Below are 17212 nucleotides of genomic sequence, written 5' to 3' on the forward strand. Positions count from 1 at the left end.
AGCTCCTTAAAATGTGCTCATGGGTGCATACCCGCTGATGAGTGAGCCCTTTCTCCTCGTAAATTTATCCACGCTTAATGTACACCAGCACTGTGCCAAGAATTCCTCATCTATTATGTCGTGGAATTATCATATAACCCCGTGAGGTAAGTACTAATGTCATGATCATCTGTACACATGGAAACTACGGCTTCTGAGCCGGTCATTAAGTAACCTGCCCACGGTAACTAAGGCTCAGTGAGGTTGAATAATTTTCTCAAGGTCACATAGCTTCTGACCTTGAGAAATATGGCTCATTTTCGGTCATATAAACACCCTTTGACTACAGCACGAGAGAGAGAGGACAGGGCCATTCATTCACTCAGTATGTATGGAGCATCTGCTATAGGTCAGGACGGTACTGATCTACTGTCCTGTGCACCATGGCTCCAACAGTGATCCCAACACACAAAAGTCTCTGCCCTCGAGGTGTGTATATTCTGGTGGACTCAACCAGCATGAGGTCTGTCATATCACAAAAGCTTCCCTACCACTTTTGGCCCCGGTGATATCTTATCTCCCTAAGTCCTACAGCTCATGACACATGTACCCTGCTGACCTTAGGGTTCTTAGCTTCTTTCAAAATCAAGACAAAGGGAGAATGATCAGACTAGTAGCTGGATTAACTTATAAGTTGCTTTTTCATTTTCTGGTGGTGATACTGTTTGCAAGAGTCATTTTGACTCCAAGTGGCTTAGCTGTGCTTGTTAGATTTCTGTGTGGGTAACGCTTATCATAAGCCTCCAGGAAGCAAGAGCTGTGGCCTGTTCTTTGAACCCCTCCCAAAATTCTTGGTACCTTTCAGGGCAATTCTCAAGGGCTTAGGATAATATTAATAATTATTTTATATATTTTATGTATAATATTAAAGTATTAGTAACACTAATGTTATTAATAATCTTTCCTGAGCACTAGCTGTGTGCTGGGCACTGTGTCAAACGTTCTACTGCCATGATCTCATTTAATCCTCACCATGGCCTGTTTGCTTTATTATTATTTTCTTATGCCCATTTTGCAGATGAGGACAGCAAGGTTCAAGGTAGGAACTGGGTGCCTGGTGGTTCAGCCCATGTGTCCTGGACGTGAAGATGAAAGGAACCTGGGAATCAATCTTTACTGCTCCTTCCTTTCTTACCCTTCCTAAACAGGCATCAGGACTGAAGAGGGTGCCGTCACCAGCCTAACCCTCTGCACCAGAGGATGCCCAGCACACTTCTTCACTCTCTCTGATAGGACACTGGGGTTAGGGATCCTTCTGATGAGTCCTGGCCAAAATCATCTTATGAGAACAACTGTTGAACCTTTGGGATGGTGGCTGAGGAACAGAAATTCAGAGCGGCTGCCAACATACGGTGCACGGACGGTATCTTGACTTCCTTGCTAGTGTCATCGTATAAATTATTCCCATCCTAAGTGCACCAAGCCGTGATGAACTAAATCTGAGTAAGAGAAATGACAGGTTAACTTGCCTTTCATTTGTTTTCCATAATAAGTGCAATATTTCCTTGAACACTTTAAGTCATTAACATTTCAATTTATTCATGCTCTTTTTCTCTGGTGCCCTAATGGCAATATTACATAATTATATCTGCCGTCTAACCATCAGCTTTGATGGCTCTTTGCATGCCCAAAGGGGCCACTGCCACTGCCTTTGTTAGCCTGTTGGTTTGAGGAGGCAGTTGGCTTTTTTACACCATCTTACCTACTTTTTTGCACAGAGGTTGTTAAAGGGGAAAACAAGGCCAGTGCATTAAGTGATGAGGAACTGGGTGAGGGTCCAAGCTCACTCTGGCCATGTACTAGGCGCTGTTCCAAGCACTTTACATGTATTCACTTATTTAATCCACCTCCAATCCTCTGAGGCAGAGTCTATTATTATCATCACATCCACTTCTAATGGCGAGGAAGCTGAGACACAGAGAGAATGAGTGACCTACTCAAGGTCGCACTAGGTTAGTAAGTGGCAGGGCTGGGCTTTGAACCTGTGCTGTCTGCGTCCAAACTCCACCCACTTCCTTACTACTTCATGTCTTCCCTGGGGATGCATGAGTCCAGGCAGATTTCAAAGGCCTGCTCTGTCCACCCCTTTCCTTCTCCCCTGTGACCTGACTCTTACATATAAACTAGTACTGCTGCTGTGTGGTCTTTGGATTAAAAAGGGTGGGAGAAAAGTGGCAAAGTGATAATGGCACAATTAAGTATGCTTCATCATTCTTGCATCAAACCTCCAAATGGTAGACTTTGCCTAAAGGCTCACAGACTTTGAGAAGTTGTTAGGTTTAAAACACATGAAGGTATAAGCAAGCATAAATTTTAATGAACAAGTTTAAAATGCCCTCCCACCCCAGATCTTACCTTTTAAAGATCACGACTGAGGCCATGTGCAGGTCAGCAGGCATGCCTGAAGACTAGGAAACTTTCTGATTTTATTGGCATCGCTCCTTTAGGTTACAGGTGAATTTCAATTGGCCTTCCACAAATCAGGCCCTGAATATTTCTCAGTGTGTCTGTTAGTACACACCAAACTCTACCTGGGCACATGCCAGGAGGTAACTTAAGGTAGCAACAGAAATTATTATTACATCAAAATAATTATGCCTGTGCTTTTGGTCTTAGAAACACAAACCGAGGCTACTGATGTGGAAAGGGAAAGGGACTAAGAGGAATATTTTAATTTTGGAAAACAGGCCTTAACCATCAAAGAAATTGCCCTCTTTAATTCATTAAAAATTACCACATTCTTTTCAAATGAGAATAAAACTAATATATATATTTTTAATGAATGAATGAATGAATTTATTTATTTTGGGCTGCGTTGGGTCTTTGTTGCTGTGCACGGGCTTTCTCTAGTTGTGGTGAGCGGGGGCTACTCTTCACTGCAGTGCGCGGCTTCTCATCGCGGTGGCTTCCCTTATTGCGGAGCACGGGCTCTAGGCACGCGGGCCTCAGTAGTTGTGGCTCACAGGCTCTAGAGCTCAGGCTCAGTAGTTGTGGCTTACAGGCTTAGTTCTCCGCGGCATGTGGGATCTTCCCGGAGCAGGGATTGAACCCGTGTCCCCTGCATTGGCAGGCGGATTCTTAACCACTGCACCACCAGGGAAGTCCCCAGAGCGAATATTTCTTAATGCTTGTTCATTGTTAATATTATGCCAATTACTGCATTACTTTTGGTTGATAAATATTCAGAGGATAAATGAAGCCCACAAGATGGATTAATTCTCCAGCAGTACAAACAAAAACTTTCAATATTTTATATCACATAATTAAATGCCGTTTGCTTAGAACCAGGACTTGGGACATGTTAATTAATTGCTTCAAGAAGACAGTAAGACATGTTTCATGGTTGATAGTTGGAATCAGATATTTATAAACACTGCACAACACTGCTGATGAATTACATTTGCAGAATAAATCCTACCTGCAGAAGTCTGGGGGCACCATGCCATAAACATTGATCCTGTCACAGAGCTCCAGGGCAATCGTCATTGTGAACCAGCCAGTGCTGAGCCAAGTGTTGGAGATCTTCCTGGAAGGAACAACAGTTAAGTGTGAAAGCTGGTAAAATAATCATTATACCCACTCCATCTTAAATCTTTTCTGGAACAAGGCTGACTATAAACACACACACTCTCTCTCTCTCTCCATTTGGTAAACTCTCTCTCTCACTCTCTCTCTATCTGCTAAAGCTGGAACTTTAGCAGATAGAAATCTGTTACTCATACCACCATATTCCATGATAATATGATAAATGATGTCAGTACTCCATCATGGTGGATTCTCAAGGGACTTCTACATAGTCAAAGATGATGATCAATGTTTCAATGTTTAAGTGCGAATTATTACCACTCAATTTCTTGTAAGATGACAATCCTCGTGTGTCGGCTCTTTATTAAACTAGAATACTTGACTAGCTATAAGTATTCTTTTTTGCTCCACGCAGGGTGGATAACAAAGAGCTTACTAAATGTGAATAAACACAGTTGCCTTTATCTATCAATTGATCAACTGATTGACCAAATGATCTTAGGGTAGAACCTTGCCTTCGACTAGACTAATTAACACCAACATCGTGACTGAATGTCTTTCCTTAGAAGGAGTACATTCATTTGGGAATGGGCTAATGACCAGAGGAAAAGGGACACAGGGATGCTTACGTTTAATTGAGCATTTGCTTTATTTTACCTCAGAACAGTCCGAGCCCTGTGAAAATTTTTATTAAATGACCAAAAATGGACAGAATTTAGGGAATAAATCGGTGGGTTCCAACATTCATTCATTTGCCCATTCAAACATCTGTATTGAGCCCCAGCCACACACCAAGTCTAAGGGTAATCGTGGAGACACAGCATCAAGGTCTAATTTGACTTGTGAGGATGACTCGGTCCACCATGCTATGCTGCTGTGGATATTAATTTCAATTCTTTGGGGGTTGCTGCATTTACTTTTTTTTTTCAGTGCTTGTGGCATGCATCATTAGCCAGTTTCAACACCTTATCCCCAAGGTCAGACTGTCTGACTCTGCCCAGCCATAGCACCGTATGTGATGTGAATGAAAGAGCCGCAGGAAAGCTTTTCTACTTGCACTGCATAGCACCCCTCTTTGAAAAGGAAGAGTTTTTGTTAAGCAGTTTGCATTATTTCCATTTCACATAAGGAATAACAACCAAAAAAGGCATTTTAAGATGTCTTTTGTTTTGTCACCTACCTGACAGGAATGGGTAATTTAGCCATTCCTGAGTTCGTGGCTTCAACTTTCTAGTTCTTAACTCCTTTACTCATTTTTATTTTCCATTCCATTGTATCCGGATCCAGTAATATCCCAGGAAGTACATTTAAAACATTCTCAAGATGGAAATAGCATGGATTTGTATCTTACTAGTTTCTGTTATTCACCAGCTAAATGACCTGGGGCAGGTTATTGCTGTTCTTTGAACCTTGATTTCTTATCTAGAAAGCAAGCATGGGAAGCTCTATCTTCCTGTGCTATTTCGAGGACTAAAGGAGAGAACATCATAAAAAGTTATCTAGTCTGGTGTGTTGATACATCAAGATCCCTTCCTCGCCTCTTGGTTGCTAGGCTGGAGCAAATGAAATAATAATTCAACCATTACTCCCAGTGCTTTTTAGCACACACAAAACAACTGATATCTTCCAACACTGCTACTGGCTCTTGTGTAGGAGCCATCATCAGTAGTCAGGGCAGTACAGTAAGTCCCTTACATACGAACTTTCAAGTTGCAAACTTTCAAAGATGTGAACGTGCGTTCGCATGTCCAATCACATAAGTTAGTTCCCGTGTCTGGCATACATAGTCACATGCGTGCATCCTCTACGAGTGGTTGTGCTTTTGTGCACTTTACTGTACAGTACTGTAGTACAGTATCTTTATTACAAGCCCAGGATGTCATCTATGATGAGGAAAAAAGAGCTACTACCCAGATATCACTGGATTTTTTTTTTCAAGAGGGTAGATAGAATTGAATCCAGCAAGGGAATGGAACTTGTGCCATCAACATCAGGCGTGAGTGACACTGCTGCTTGCCCTCCATCTCCTGTTGCTGACGATCCTTCAGCTCTACCATCTCCCACCTCCTCTCCCTCCTCCAGTCAGTAAGTCTTCTTGCCTGTTCACTCGATGCCAGCTCCTGTATGCCAGCGGTTGTACTGTACTTTTCAAGGTACGGCACTGTAAGGTTAAAAACTTTTTTTATTTTTTGTTTGTTTTTTTATGTATTATTTGTGTGAAAAGTATTATAAACCTATTACAGTACAGTATATATTACTATATAGCCGATTGTGTTAGCTGGGTACCTAGGCTAACTTTGCTGGACTTACGAACAAATTGGACTTAGGAACACACTCTTAGAACGGAACGTGTTCATATGCAGGGGACTCACTGTAATTAGAAAATTCTGGAGCCTCCAGCCTACATAGGTATTAACAATCCCCCTTGTTTTTCACCAGGGCTCTAAATTCATAAGAACTTTGGGACTGGAGGAGGTGGGACAGAGCAGAGCTGACTGAATGGGGGAGGGGAAGAGAAGGCAGTGCCTCACCTCAAGTTAGACCTTGTCTTCACCAAGGCTGTGGCCTTGAGATGGCAGGTTGTTCTAGACTTAAACTGGGAGAGTGAATGACTGGAATGATGTGGAGCCCAGGAGGAGAATGACAGCTTACTTATACCCCCAGATTCCTGATCCAAGAATCACACTCATGTCCCTATGCTTTTGAGTTGTAGGAAACACTAAGAGGGCTTTTCCCAGTGGCAGAAACTTCCCTACAACTTTGGCCTTCTTTTGTGTGATGTAGTAGAAATCACAAGCCACAGCCTGAAATATAGGGGGATGTGACTCTACAGAAAAAGATTTAATGGGTAAAAATGGGGAGAATAAAAAGTGGAGGACTAAAGAAACTAAGGTGAACATTTCTTTAAAGTGCCACTTAAAATTCCCCGGACTTGCGAAATAGTAGTCTTTTGGGATCACAGGCTATAGAAATGTAACTGCTTTGCGCTTTCTAAAAAGATTTGAACTCTTTTTCCAACAGAGGAATATCTAGTGTTTTTACACTTAATCAGCTGTAATGAAGGAATATGAAGAGCTGTCATGTGCTAATTAGGGAAAATTATCAGATATCCTTTTATATGATGAAGTAACACACTGAGCTGATAATGCTATAGTACACACTACATTACAATTAAAGGCCTTTCTGCTCCACCAGAATCTCATTTATAATGTCTATGGAAATATTCTTCCTGCAGTTATTTCATTTATACTTCTTTTATCTAATTACTATAATATTGGTTCTGAATCATATTTTCCTAATGTACCCTGTTCAATTATAAAGTTATTTTCAAGTGCAGTTACTTTCTAATATCAAAGAATACCACTTGGCCATCTATGTCATTTGTCATGCTTCTTAATTGCAGATTGCTCCTGAGACATTTTTTTCTCCACTTTTAAGTAGGGTGAAATTTCCATAAATCAAAATTTATTGAATTATCTCATTTCTTCAAAATGTTAGCCTGAAATGAATGTCCTGATTATGAGATCGCAAAATTAGATATTCCATACTTTGTGTATCTTTAATCCATGCCACTGTTTTGTTAGGTTTCAAGAAAAACATACACAGAGGCAATACTGTTCGACCCTAAGTGTTTTGTATTTTAGTTTATAGAAATAGTTTTGTTCTGAAGGGCTGTTTCTGACTTTGTTCTTTAGCTTGGAGTAGACTGAAGATTAAGAATATGGACACATGAGAATATTGAGTCAATACAATATTAGCTTCTTTAAGACAGTTTCTTTCTTTCTTTTTTTTTTTTTTTTGCGGTACGTGAGCCTCTCACTGCTGTGGCCCCTCCCGTTGCGGAGCACAGGCTCCGGACGCGCAGGCTCAGCGGCCATGGCTCACGGGCCCAGCTGCTCCGTGGTATGTGGGACCTTCCTGGACCGGGGCATGAACCCGTGTCCCTTGCATCAGCAGGCGGACTCTCAACGACTGCGCCACCAGGGAAGCCCCTAAGACAGTTTCTTAAAGGTAAGAGGCACGAAGATTCTAAAAGTTGACAGTGTACTTTGGCATCCTACAAATCCATCAGTGTGATTCCCTGTGTGGGGGCTGCATGGATCCTAGTAGATGGATGAGAAGCCTGGTAGCCAGTCCATGAAATTTTATCTGTCTCACTAAGGACACAGGCTTATTGAGCAAAATGTTTTCACTGGTCAGAATTTAATGAATTTAGTGAGTGGGTTATGTCTTGATGTGAGATTGTTTCCTAAAGATGTAAGGATGTAATGACTAGTCTCCAAGTTTTCAACTTAATCCCTTAAGAAGATCCAGAACAATGTGTAAATATCCTAAATAGCTAACACTGCAGCAGTGTTTCAGGAATACTTACATTTAGCAAACAACCATTAAACTCAAAAGAGAGAAGTGTTTTCTATTGAAGAGAGTCTTTCTACTTATTTTGAATTTTCCAACCAGAAAAAAATGAAACTGTAAATAACTTCCCTCATTCTCCTTCTCTTATAAAGTGCTCTCTTGGTTAAATAACTCATTCAAATGAGCAACAGTCTGTTATTTGTATGTTGTTTTTTTTTCTTATTTGTGGTTTTTAAAGGACAGTAAGTGACTGGATTTCATGACAGTGTGTGATGGCGACCAGGATCCCCCACGTGATCTACTGGCTGGGCTAACCATGGAATCACCTGGGCTTCCAGGGAAGGGGGCCACAGTGCCAGTGACCAGGTCCACCTCTCCTCAGTCCATCAGCTGCCATGCCCACTTTTGCCTGGACCAGCCCTCAAATGGTCACAAGGTTTTAAGGATTTAAAAAGAAAGCTCTTCCCTGCAAAGAATTTGGGAATGATGGGCTTTGGTCTTTCTTTAAAACTCTGTTCTTCATAATGAGCTGCCTAAGCTATAGCCAAAAGGATTTAGTACTTCACGTTATTTACTTATCGTATCTCTTTAGTTTTAAAATAAGAAATTGACTCAGGAACAGTTTTTGTAAGGGAGGGGGTAAATTACATCATTAAATGTGTATTAGTTATAAACATACATGTTTTAGAATTAAGGAAATGAGGAAATTTAATTATTAGACTGGTCCTACAAGGCCTAGTCACTATGCCCTTGTCACACGTGAGGTCACTGAAATGTTAGATATCTTGTCCAAGGCCATATAACTAGTGAGGGACAAAGAATTCCAACCCAGAGCTGTGTGTTTGGACTACACCACACTGCTCCTTTCAATACCTATAGCTGTCCTTTTCTTCACCTAGATTTGGCCAGCTCCCCACCCTTTATCTGTGCTTCCTCTCTGGCTACTCCCCACCAGCACTCCTGTTTCAGCCACAGGGACTCTTCTCCAACCCCCTGGAAGTCCTCTCACCTCCGAGCTCTTATACCCATAAGGATGTTTCTCTCTCCCCTTCTCAGATTCTTCTTTACCTGGATAAATACTTATTGGCCTAGGACTCAGCTTAAATACACCTTTTGGAGATTGTCTTTCCATCACACCCTCATCTTCTAGACCAGTGCTTTTCAAAAGATTTTGACCTATAGTCAGAAACACATTTTGCCTCATTATTGAGCATATATGCTCACACGTATTGTACATGGTTTTCATTTCATTTTAGTTTTCTAAAGTGTGTAATTTAGTTTTTTTAATATGCTCACAGAATTGTGCTCTCATCATCCCTGTCTAATTCCGGGGCAATTTTATCACTTCAAAAGAAGACCCTATATATGTATATTTCTATGTATAAAACCGAAACAAATTTTATCCCATGAAATAATACGTTGCCTTACTTACTATAGGAGATGAATGCTGATATTGTCTGTTTTATTCCATTCTTTCCATTACATTAAAAAAAATCTTGCAGTGACTCAATACATACATTTCATGTTCCATTACTGAGTTGTAAGCAGCAGTTTGGTAAGCCTTGTCCTAGATTACAGCAGGTCTCTCTGTCCCACTGGCATAGCACCGTTTTCTTCCCCTCACATGACCTAGCACACTGGCCACTACTTGGTGAATATCTGTTGGCCCTGTTAAGACTATATTCTGGGAGGGCAGGGTCTAGATCTGCCTTATTTCTGACTGTGTATATCCCCAGTACCAGGTGCAGTGAAGTAGTAGGTACTCAGTAAATATATGTTGACTGAATAAATATTTGCCTTTGAAAGAGAAAAATAACCTTATACACTTATTTCTGGTTAGTGTTCACACAAGTAAAATAAAATGCAATAAACCTATTCTCTTGCACTTACTACCAGTGTAAGCCAGGAGCAGTGTTGCCTCATCCTCCAGAGTAGGGATTTGGCCCTGAATTATCTCTATAAATGTCTCAGTGCTTCCTTTCACTTTGCCCTATAAATTCAGCTTCAGCAGTCCAGTCTCCAGGAGGGCCCTACCGATGAGCTCTATAGATGGCACGAGCAGTGTGGTCACAACAAAAAGCACTTAGCAAAAGCTTTTAGAAATAAAAGAATGCCATTTGCAGCAACATGGATGGAACTAGGGATTATCATATCAAGTGAAAGACAAATACCATATGATATCACGTATATGTGGAATCTAAAAAAATAATATGAATGAACTTATTTATAAAACAGAAACAGACTTACAGACTTAGAAAACAAACTTATGGTTACCAAAGGGGATAGCGGGGGAAAGAGATAAATTAGGAGTTTGGAATTAACTACTACTATATATAAAATAGATAAATAACAAGGACCTAGTGTAGACCTCAGGGAACTATATTAAATATCTTGTAATAACCTATAGTATAAAAGAATCTGAAAAAGAATATATATATTATATATGTATGTGTATATATAATATATATAAAAATTATATCTCTATAACTGAATCACTTTGCTATACACCTGAAACTAACACAACACTGTAAATTAATTATACTTCAATTTTAAAAATGGTTAAAAATTAAAGAAAAAGAAGCTTAAGGAGATGAGCTTATCTGACATCAGCATAAAAAAAGAAAAATAAAAATAAAATAAAAGAAGCTTTGCTTTTGTTGAATCAGCAAGCAAGGACATTTCCTCACCCTCCCCTGGACCCCGGGCACCCCCTGCCCGCGCCTCTGTACCTGTCTTTGCCGGTCTCGCGCTTGAAGAGCTCATCAAACTGCAGCATCTTGTGGCGCGTGATCATGAAGGCCTTCAGCCGGGGCAGCACCTGGCTCAGGAGCTGCAGGTTGTTGTAGACCTGGCCCTTGCCGTCGCGCCGCATGTAGCTGCTGGGGCCCCAGAAGATGAACACGGTGCCCTGGCTGACATTGAGCAGGTCGTGGCGGTTGCGGAGGATTCGCTGGAGGCTGGAATGCGCGATGACCCTCAGGCTGGTGCGATTGCCAACGTCGTGCCCGTAGCCGCGCGTAGGGGCGTCGTTCATGCGGATGACGCACTCGGTCTGGTCAATCCGGGGGCCTCGCAGGCTACGCAACAGATGCCCCGAGCTCGTCACCAGGGCGCAGTCCCTGCAGTGCATTTTCAGGGGCTGCAAGAACGGGGAGAAGGACCCCATCAGCGGCAACACTCACTTGGCACCAGCAGGTCACTTCCCTGCCTCCGAGGGCTGCCGTCTTCACTCTTCTCCCTCCTATGCCAGAATACATCCCTTCTGCTATTACCTCATCCACCCCTACATTCTCTTCCAGACTGGTGACAGGGAGTACTGGACAACAGGGGAAGAGAGCCAGCGGTGACCTGTTGACCATTGGGCTCTGGGCTTTACTTATATTAATAGATAAAATCATCATATCAATCCAGCAAGCTTGCTGTTACTGTCATTTTACAAATAATGATAACCCTAGGCTCAGAGATGTTGAAAAAATTGCCCAAAGATGCATGACTAGCAAGTAATGAAGCCATGCTTTCAAACCCTGGTCTTTCTGAATCCAAAGTTACCCCCAAGTTGAAGGAAAGACTATACTACAATTCGCTGTGACACTAGTTTTAATGCTCTTAACTCACCTTATTGGAAGTTAAGCATGTATCAGTGTCCTTGGATGCTGTACAAATATATTTATCCTAAATGGACATCGTCTAAGAATCATGTGAGAAAAGACATGCAAATTGTAACCCCTTAGAAGCCATAATTTTGAAATGACAATTAGGAGAGTTTCTCCCATTTTAAGGGGAGAGGGAGAGAAATTGAGTCAGTCTATCTTCAAAAATGTAGAGAAAGCCTCAAGCTCATCCACTGTACTCGCACCCTGTGGGAGCCCTGGCCCTATGGTGTCCACCAGGGACAACGCCAATGACAATGCTCATTTCAACATCCTGAACCAGTGATGTACTTTCTGAACACCTACATTCTTACAAGTTAAACATTTCCCTGTTCATGTTTAATGAGAAATATCTCTCAGTTGCTGTTTGAAGATAATGTAATTGGGGCCGGAGGCCCAGGACAGCAAGTGCACAAAAAAATGATAATCAAGAATGTTCTGAAGGACAGTTGCACTGTTAGGTTTTCCCCAGAGCCTCTGCCCTTCCTCTCTGTTAACTCTGAACTGGACGCACTGGCTCCCTGCACAGTCTCAGAAAACTGGATCCAATTTAGTGCTGCGTATATACAGTCTTGTATTTACTCTTGGAGTTTCCTAAGCCATAGCTCTGTCTTCCGAACCAGACAGAGAGCACCGAGGGCGGTCACCTTCCCTCACTGCAGAGTGGCCAAGGGCACCCACACAGGATGGTCCAGGCTTCTCTACACTACCTGTTAGCTATGGGACCTTGGCAAGTCACTAACCTCTGCAAGTCTCGCTTTTCTCATTTTTAGCCGAGGATAATTGATGCCTCATTCCACTTTGATAGAATTAAAATGTACACAGTGGTAGGTCGAGCCATTTAAAATTGCCAATATTTGACCTGCGAAAGTAGCAATTGCATGGGGTTGAACCCAGTCCTTACCATAGGACGTGGCACGGCGTCATTCATTAAGTGAAGGCTGCTCTGGGGCTTTTCAGGCAGAGTGGAGCGCATGGTAGGTACGCACCACATCAGTGCGTACTGATCGCTCTGGGTTTCTAATTGACACATGGGCTTATGAAATGGCGATTCTACCACTGCAAATTCTCATCATTCATTTGACATCCAGTTACTCTTAGGTGACAAATGTACTGGGCAGCAAGAATGCGAATGGAATGGAAAAACAGAACCCCTCAAAGTTTATGCTTTACTGGGGGGCAGTAGGTCAGAGATGTGCAATGACGTGACACAATGCGGGGCCGTGCCGCACTGTTAGTAAAGGGGACTGTTTAGAGCACAGCCGGGCTGGGGGCACAAAGGAAAGAGTGGTCAACTTAGTTAATATTTCTGATGTTCTCTATGTGCCAGGCACTGTTCTGAGCTTTTTATATAATTGCATTAATTCTTCAACTAAACCTATAAGAAAGATATTACATCATCACCCCTGTTTTACTAAGGAGAATATTGAGAGGTAGAAGAGGAGCCCGGTTTGTTAGGGGGTGTTTTGGTTTTAGCATCCAAAGTCCTGTATCCTGGGAAAACTCTACTCGTGTGAAAACATTCCTACAAAGATGACAGGGGCATCTGCAAATAGCATGTGAGTAAATGATGTTTAGGGTCAGGAGACCCAGGGTCTAAACAGACTTTATCACAAATTGGGTACTTAACTTTCTCACCCGTAAAACAAAGAGAGCGCCAACTAGACACTTATGGCCAGATGATATTCATTCGTTCATTCATTTAACAGACACTTCCTAAGCACTTAATACACCCCTGAGGTACAGTGTAACTCAGTCTGTTTGCTTAATAAGGTCACTTTGCAAGATTTCATTCCACTGGACCCGAAAGCCATTGGGACCTGCTTTTTCTCCTCAGACTCACCTAGAACTATTATCCTGAATTTTCCAGTTTGATTTATAATTTCAAGACATTGTGCTCATTTTTACTGGGGAAAAAATTCTAAAGAAAGGTCCCAGCATTTCTTTCCCCATAATTAATTATTCTGCTGTGATTCTCAGAGCATAGGCTGCTTGACAGGTGAAACTTGTAACACCTCTGGAGATTCCAAGGCCTTTCTCTCTCTGTCTGTCTGTCTGTCTGTCTGTCTCTCTCCCCTCACACACACACTATGCCCATGTGAGGCCAGATGAGCACCCTTTCAGGGAAGGCCAAGGTTCCTGACTGTGCCACACAGATAAAACTCCACCGAGGACAGGAGAGGGGAGGTGGCTCCTGGTGGAGTCACTGCCTACCTACGCCTTCTCTCCTACTTCTTTCTCACAGTAGTCAGCCTCCCTGAATCTTGGGGGCATTTTCCTTAAAGACTCATTTGGTGAGGGGTTCCGCCCTTTGCAGGAAACATGGGCACCCGTGTTAGGTCACTCCAACCTTGGTAATCTCTCTGGTTTCCTGACCTTTGTAAGCACTCAATTAATACTAAATTGATTGATGGGTTGATAAGTGAGTGAATGAAAGCCAACCTCCAGGCTTCTCAGTCCTCTGAGAAAACCTCCATATATACAAAGAAGACATGATGTGATGCCCTAACCAACAATTCTCCTGCAGCCCTGTGTACTAATACCACGGGGAGAAGCAGGGGAGAGCACAGAGGAAGCTCTGTCTGCAGAGAAGGAGGCTGGACCATTTGCCTCCGGGCCACTCAGCCCAGGGAGCCACAATGGCCAGAGCCCAGGGCACTGCTTGCAATTAATGGCTGACTGGGAAAATGGCCCAGGACACAGTTAGGGCCATTAAACCCAGCTGGTTATTAATCCCCAGTAAGAGCTTGATGCCAAGGTCATCAGGGCTGTTGTGCAGTGAAAAATGCTCAGGAAAATCTACAAGGCACGGAGCAGTTACCTCTTCTCCAGACCACTGATGCTCAGAGCAGCAGCCCATGTCCCAGGAGTGCGGTGCACAGGAGCCTATGGGGGCAGGTGGGTTGGCTTCTAGAGGAAGTGCGCGCGTGCGCACACACACACACACACACACACGGGCACACGCAATGCATCATCCCAGTTCCTAGGACAGTGGCTGCAACTCATTGGGGGCTTATGAATGTCTTAGAATATTGGGGATATTTAGAATATTTTAGAAGGTGTGAATAAACTTCTCTTTCCACCCCCGACTCCTGGGGATAAAACCCCACAATCAGGGGACAGGGGAGAATGACAACTTTCATCACAACTTGCTCCTTTGGGCCGCGGCGACAGAAGCAATTCCTGCTTGAGAAAGCACACTCAGGGAATCCAGGTCTGATTTCTGTCACAGCCCGAAGAGCAAGAGCAGAAGGCATTCTCCCTGCGACCCAGTTGATGCCTCCTGAGCCTTTCTTAAAAGAACAGAACAGGCTAAGTCCAACTGAACTTGACACCTAAAACACTCAGTGACGTCCTTGCAAACATTTGCAGCACGGCAATCTCAGGCTTCACTTTAAAAAATTCTGATTTATTGGGCAGAGAGAAAGCCACCTCAGAACATAATGTCCATTAGTTTGGTAATGAGACCAGTCTTGCTCTGGGAGCTGATTGTTGGTCTGGAGCAAACATAAGATATATTAAATGGTTTCACAGGTTTCAAGAATCTCTGCACTTTCCAATTTGATATTTTCGAGTAATTACTGGGCTTTTATTACCTGTCAACCTCCGTTTACCCTGACACTGGGTATAAGCCGCTCTGGTTATTTAATACGATTCACTGGAAAAAGTGTTACTCTTCCAAGTTGCTCCTCTTCCTCTTGTTCAATGAAAGCCCTCCCATCAGCAAGAAGTCCTCCTCCCTCCACCAGAGCCACTTTCCATGATTTCCATCCACTGGCTGGCTAAGGATGAAGGAACTCCTTGGGTAGGAGGAAGTACTGAGCAGTGTTTAAAATATGGCCTTTGGAGTCATTGGCTTCGAACTTGCTTCTTCCACTCCTTAGGTGGATAATTTGGGGCAAATTGGCTTAGATTCTCTGAGCTCCAGTTTCTTCATCTGTGATCTGGATATAGTAAAGTCAGTCTCAAAGAAAGGGTTTGCCTTTTCAATTAATGGTGTGCCTTCCACCCAGCTGCTCAAGACAAAATTCAAGGATTGTTCTTGACACCTCTTTCTCTGCCCCCTACAACACATCCAGTCCTATTGGATCTCTCCTCCTATAGATGTCCCAAATCCTAGCTCTTCTCACAATCCCTGCTGCCACCCCCTTCATCAAAGCCACCATCATCTCTCTTTAGTTCCTGCTGCACACTTGTAACTCTTTACTTCCCTCATTCCATCCCTCCTCTATATTCCTGTCTCCACAAAGCTCCTGGGGTGACCTTTAATATGTAATTACCAGAGAGTTCTGTACAAGATGATGCCAATACCATACTGTTTGATTATATAGCTTTGTAATATAGTTTAAAACCAGGGAGTGTGATGCCTCTACTTTTTTCTTCTTTCTGTTAATTACACTGCCATATCTCCATTTCCTGTTGTCTGACGTGATTTATATTATATAATATAATAATTTATATTATTTCCACACCCAGGACGCTCTTCTCCTGGTCTTTGCATGATGACACCTTCACCTTCTTCAGCTGTTACCTCAAACCACCTCCCCAGAGAGACCTTCCCTGACCCCTTAATATTTCCACTGCCCTCCTTTGCCATCTTCTGTCACTGTCCCCATTATCCAGGCTTCTTTTTTTTAACCTTTTTTTTTTTTGGTTGCACCATGCAGCATGCGGGATCTTAGCTCCCCAGCCAGGGATTGAACACGGGCCCCTACAGTGAAAGTGCCAAGTCCTAACCACTGGACTGCCAAGGAATTCCTTATCCAGGCTTATTTTTAAACTCAAGCATCACTACCTAAAATAATCTTAATTATGGCTTGTGTGTTTACATGTTTATGCCTTTCTCCTTTACTAGAATGTAAGCTCCAGGAAAGGTGAAGCTTTGTCTTGTTCACACTGTGTCTTCAGCCTCAAGAACAGTACCGAGAATAAAGAAAAAGTTCAACAAATATTTTTGAATGAATGACTGAAGGATAAACCATGTAGCACCTACCACAGTGCCCGGCACATCAACAGTATGAAAGAAATGTGCTTACTGTATTTGTGTCACCATTCTACTAGTAACCAGTCCCTGATATTTTTTTTTGTCTGGGTGAGTAGGTTGATATATTCTAAAACACAGTATTTGAATTCTCCTGCATATGTCATAACCACCTTCAGCACTAGGTGACCTTCAAAGAGAAGTCCAGGAAATCCCATTTGTTTTTTAAAATTTTTAATGGAATTGCATTCTATTTTTTTACATGTATTATATATTTTTAATGTCTTTTGACAACTTTATTGATATATAATTTACATACCATAAAATTCACTCATTTTAAATGTAAATTCAATGATTTTTAGAATATTTACAGAGTTGTGTGACCATCACCATGATCTAATTTAAGGACATTCCTGTCATCCTGAAAAGATGCACATCCTTACCAACACTTGTTATTTTTCGTCTTATTGATAACAGCCATTCTTACAGATATGAGGTGTTATCTCACTGTGGTTTAGTTTTGCATTTCCCTGATGATCAGTGATGTTGAGCACCTTTTCATGTACTTGTTGGCCATCTGTATGTCTTCTCTAGAGAAATGTCTATTCAGATCCTCTGCCCATTTTTTCTTCCAGTTTTATTGAGATATAATTGACATATA

The 17212-nt window shown here is 42.3% G+C and overlaps 1 protein-coding gene across 1 annotated transcript in view; it reads right to left on the reverse strand.

The window, feature by feature from the left end:
- The window catches only part of ST6GALNAC5 (ST6 N-acetylgalactosaminide alpha-2,6-sialyltransferase 5), a 173210-nt gene that overhangs the window by 9120 nt on the left and 146878 nt on the right, over positions 1-17212 (reverse strand). The window contains exons 3-4 of the mRNA XM_029230820.1: positions 10650-11059; positions 3458-3565 (exon numbers count right to left, since the gene is read on the reverse strand). Of these exons, the coding sequence (XP_029086653.1) occupies positions 3458-3565; positions 10650-11059 (518 nt within the window). The remainder of the gene's footprint in view (positions 1-3457; positions 3566-10649; positions 11060-17212) is intronic.

Source organism: Monodon monoceros, unplaced genomic scaffold (assembly GCF_005190385.1).
Source record: "Monodon monoceros isolate NGI ecotype Baffin Bay Population unplaced genomic scaffold, NGI_Narwhal_1 Super_Scaffold_18, whole genome shotgun sequence".
NCBI classification, from domain to species: Eukaryota; Metazoa; Chordata; class Mammalia; order Artiodactyla; family Monodontidae; genus Monodon; species Monodon monoceros.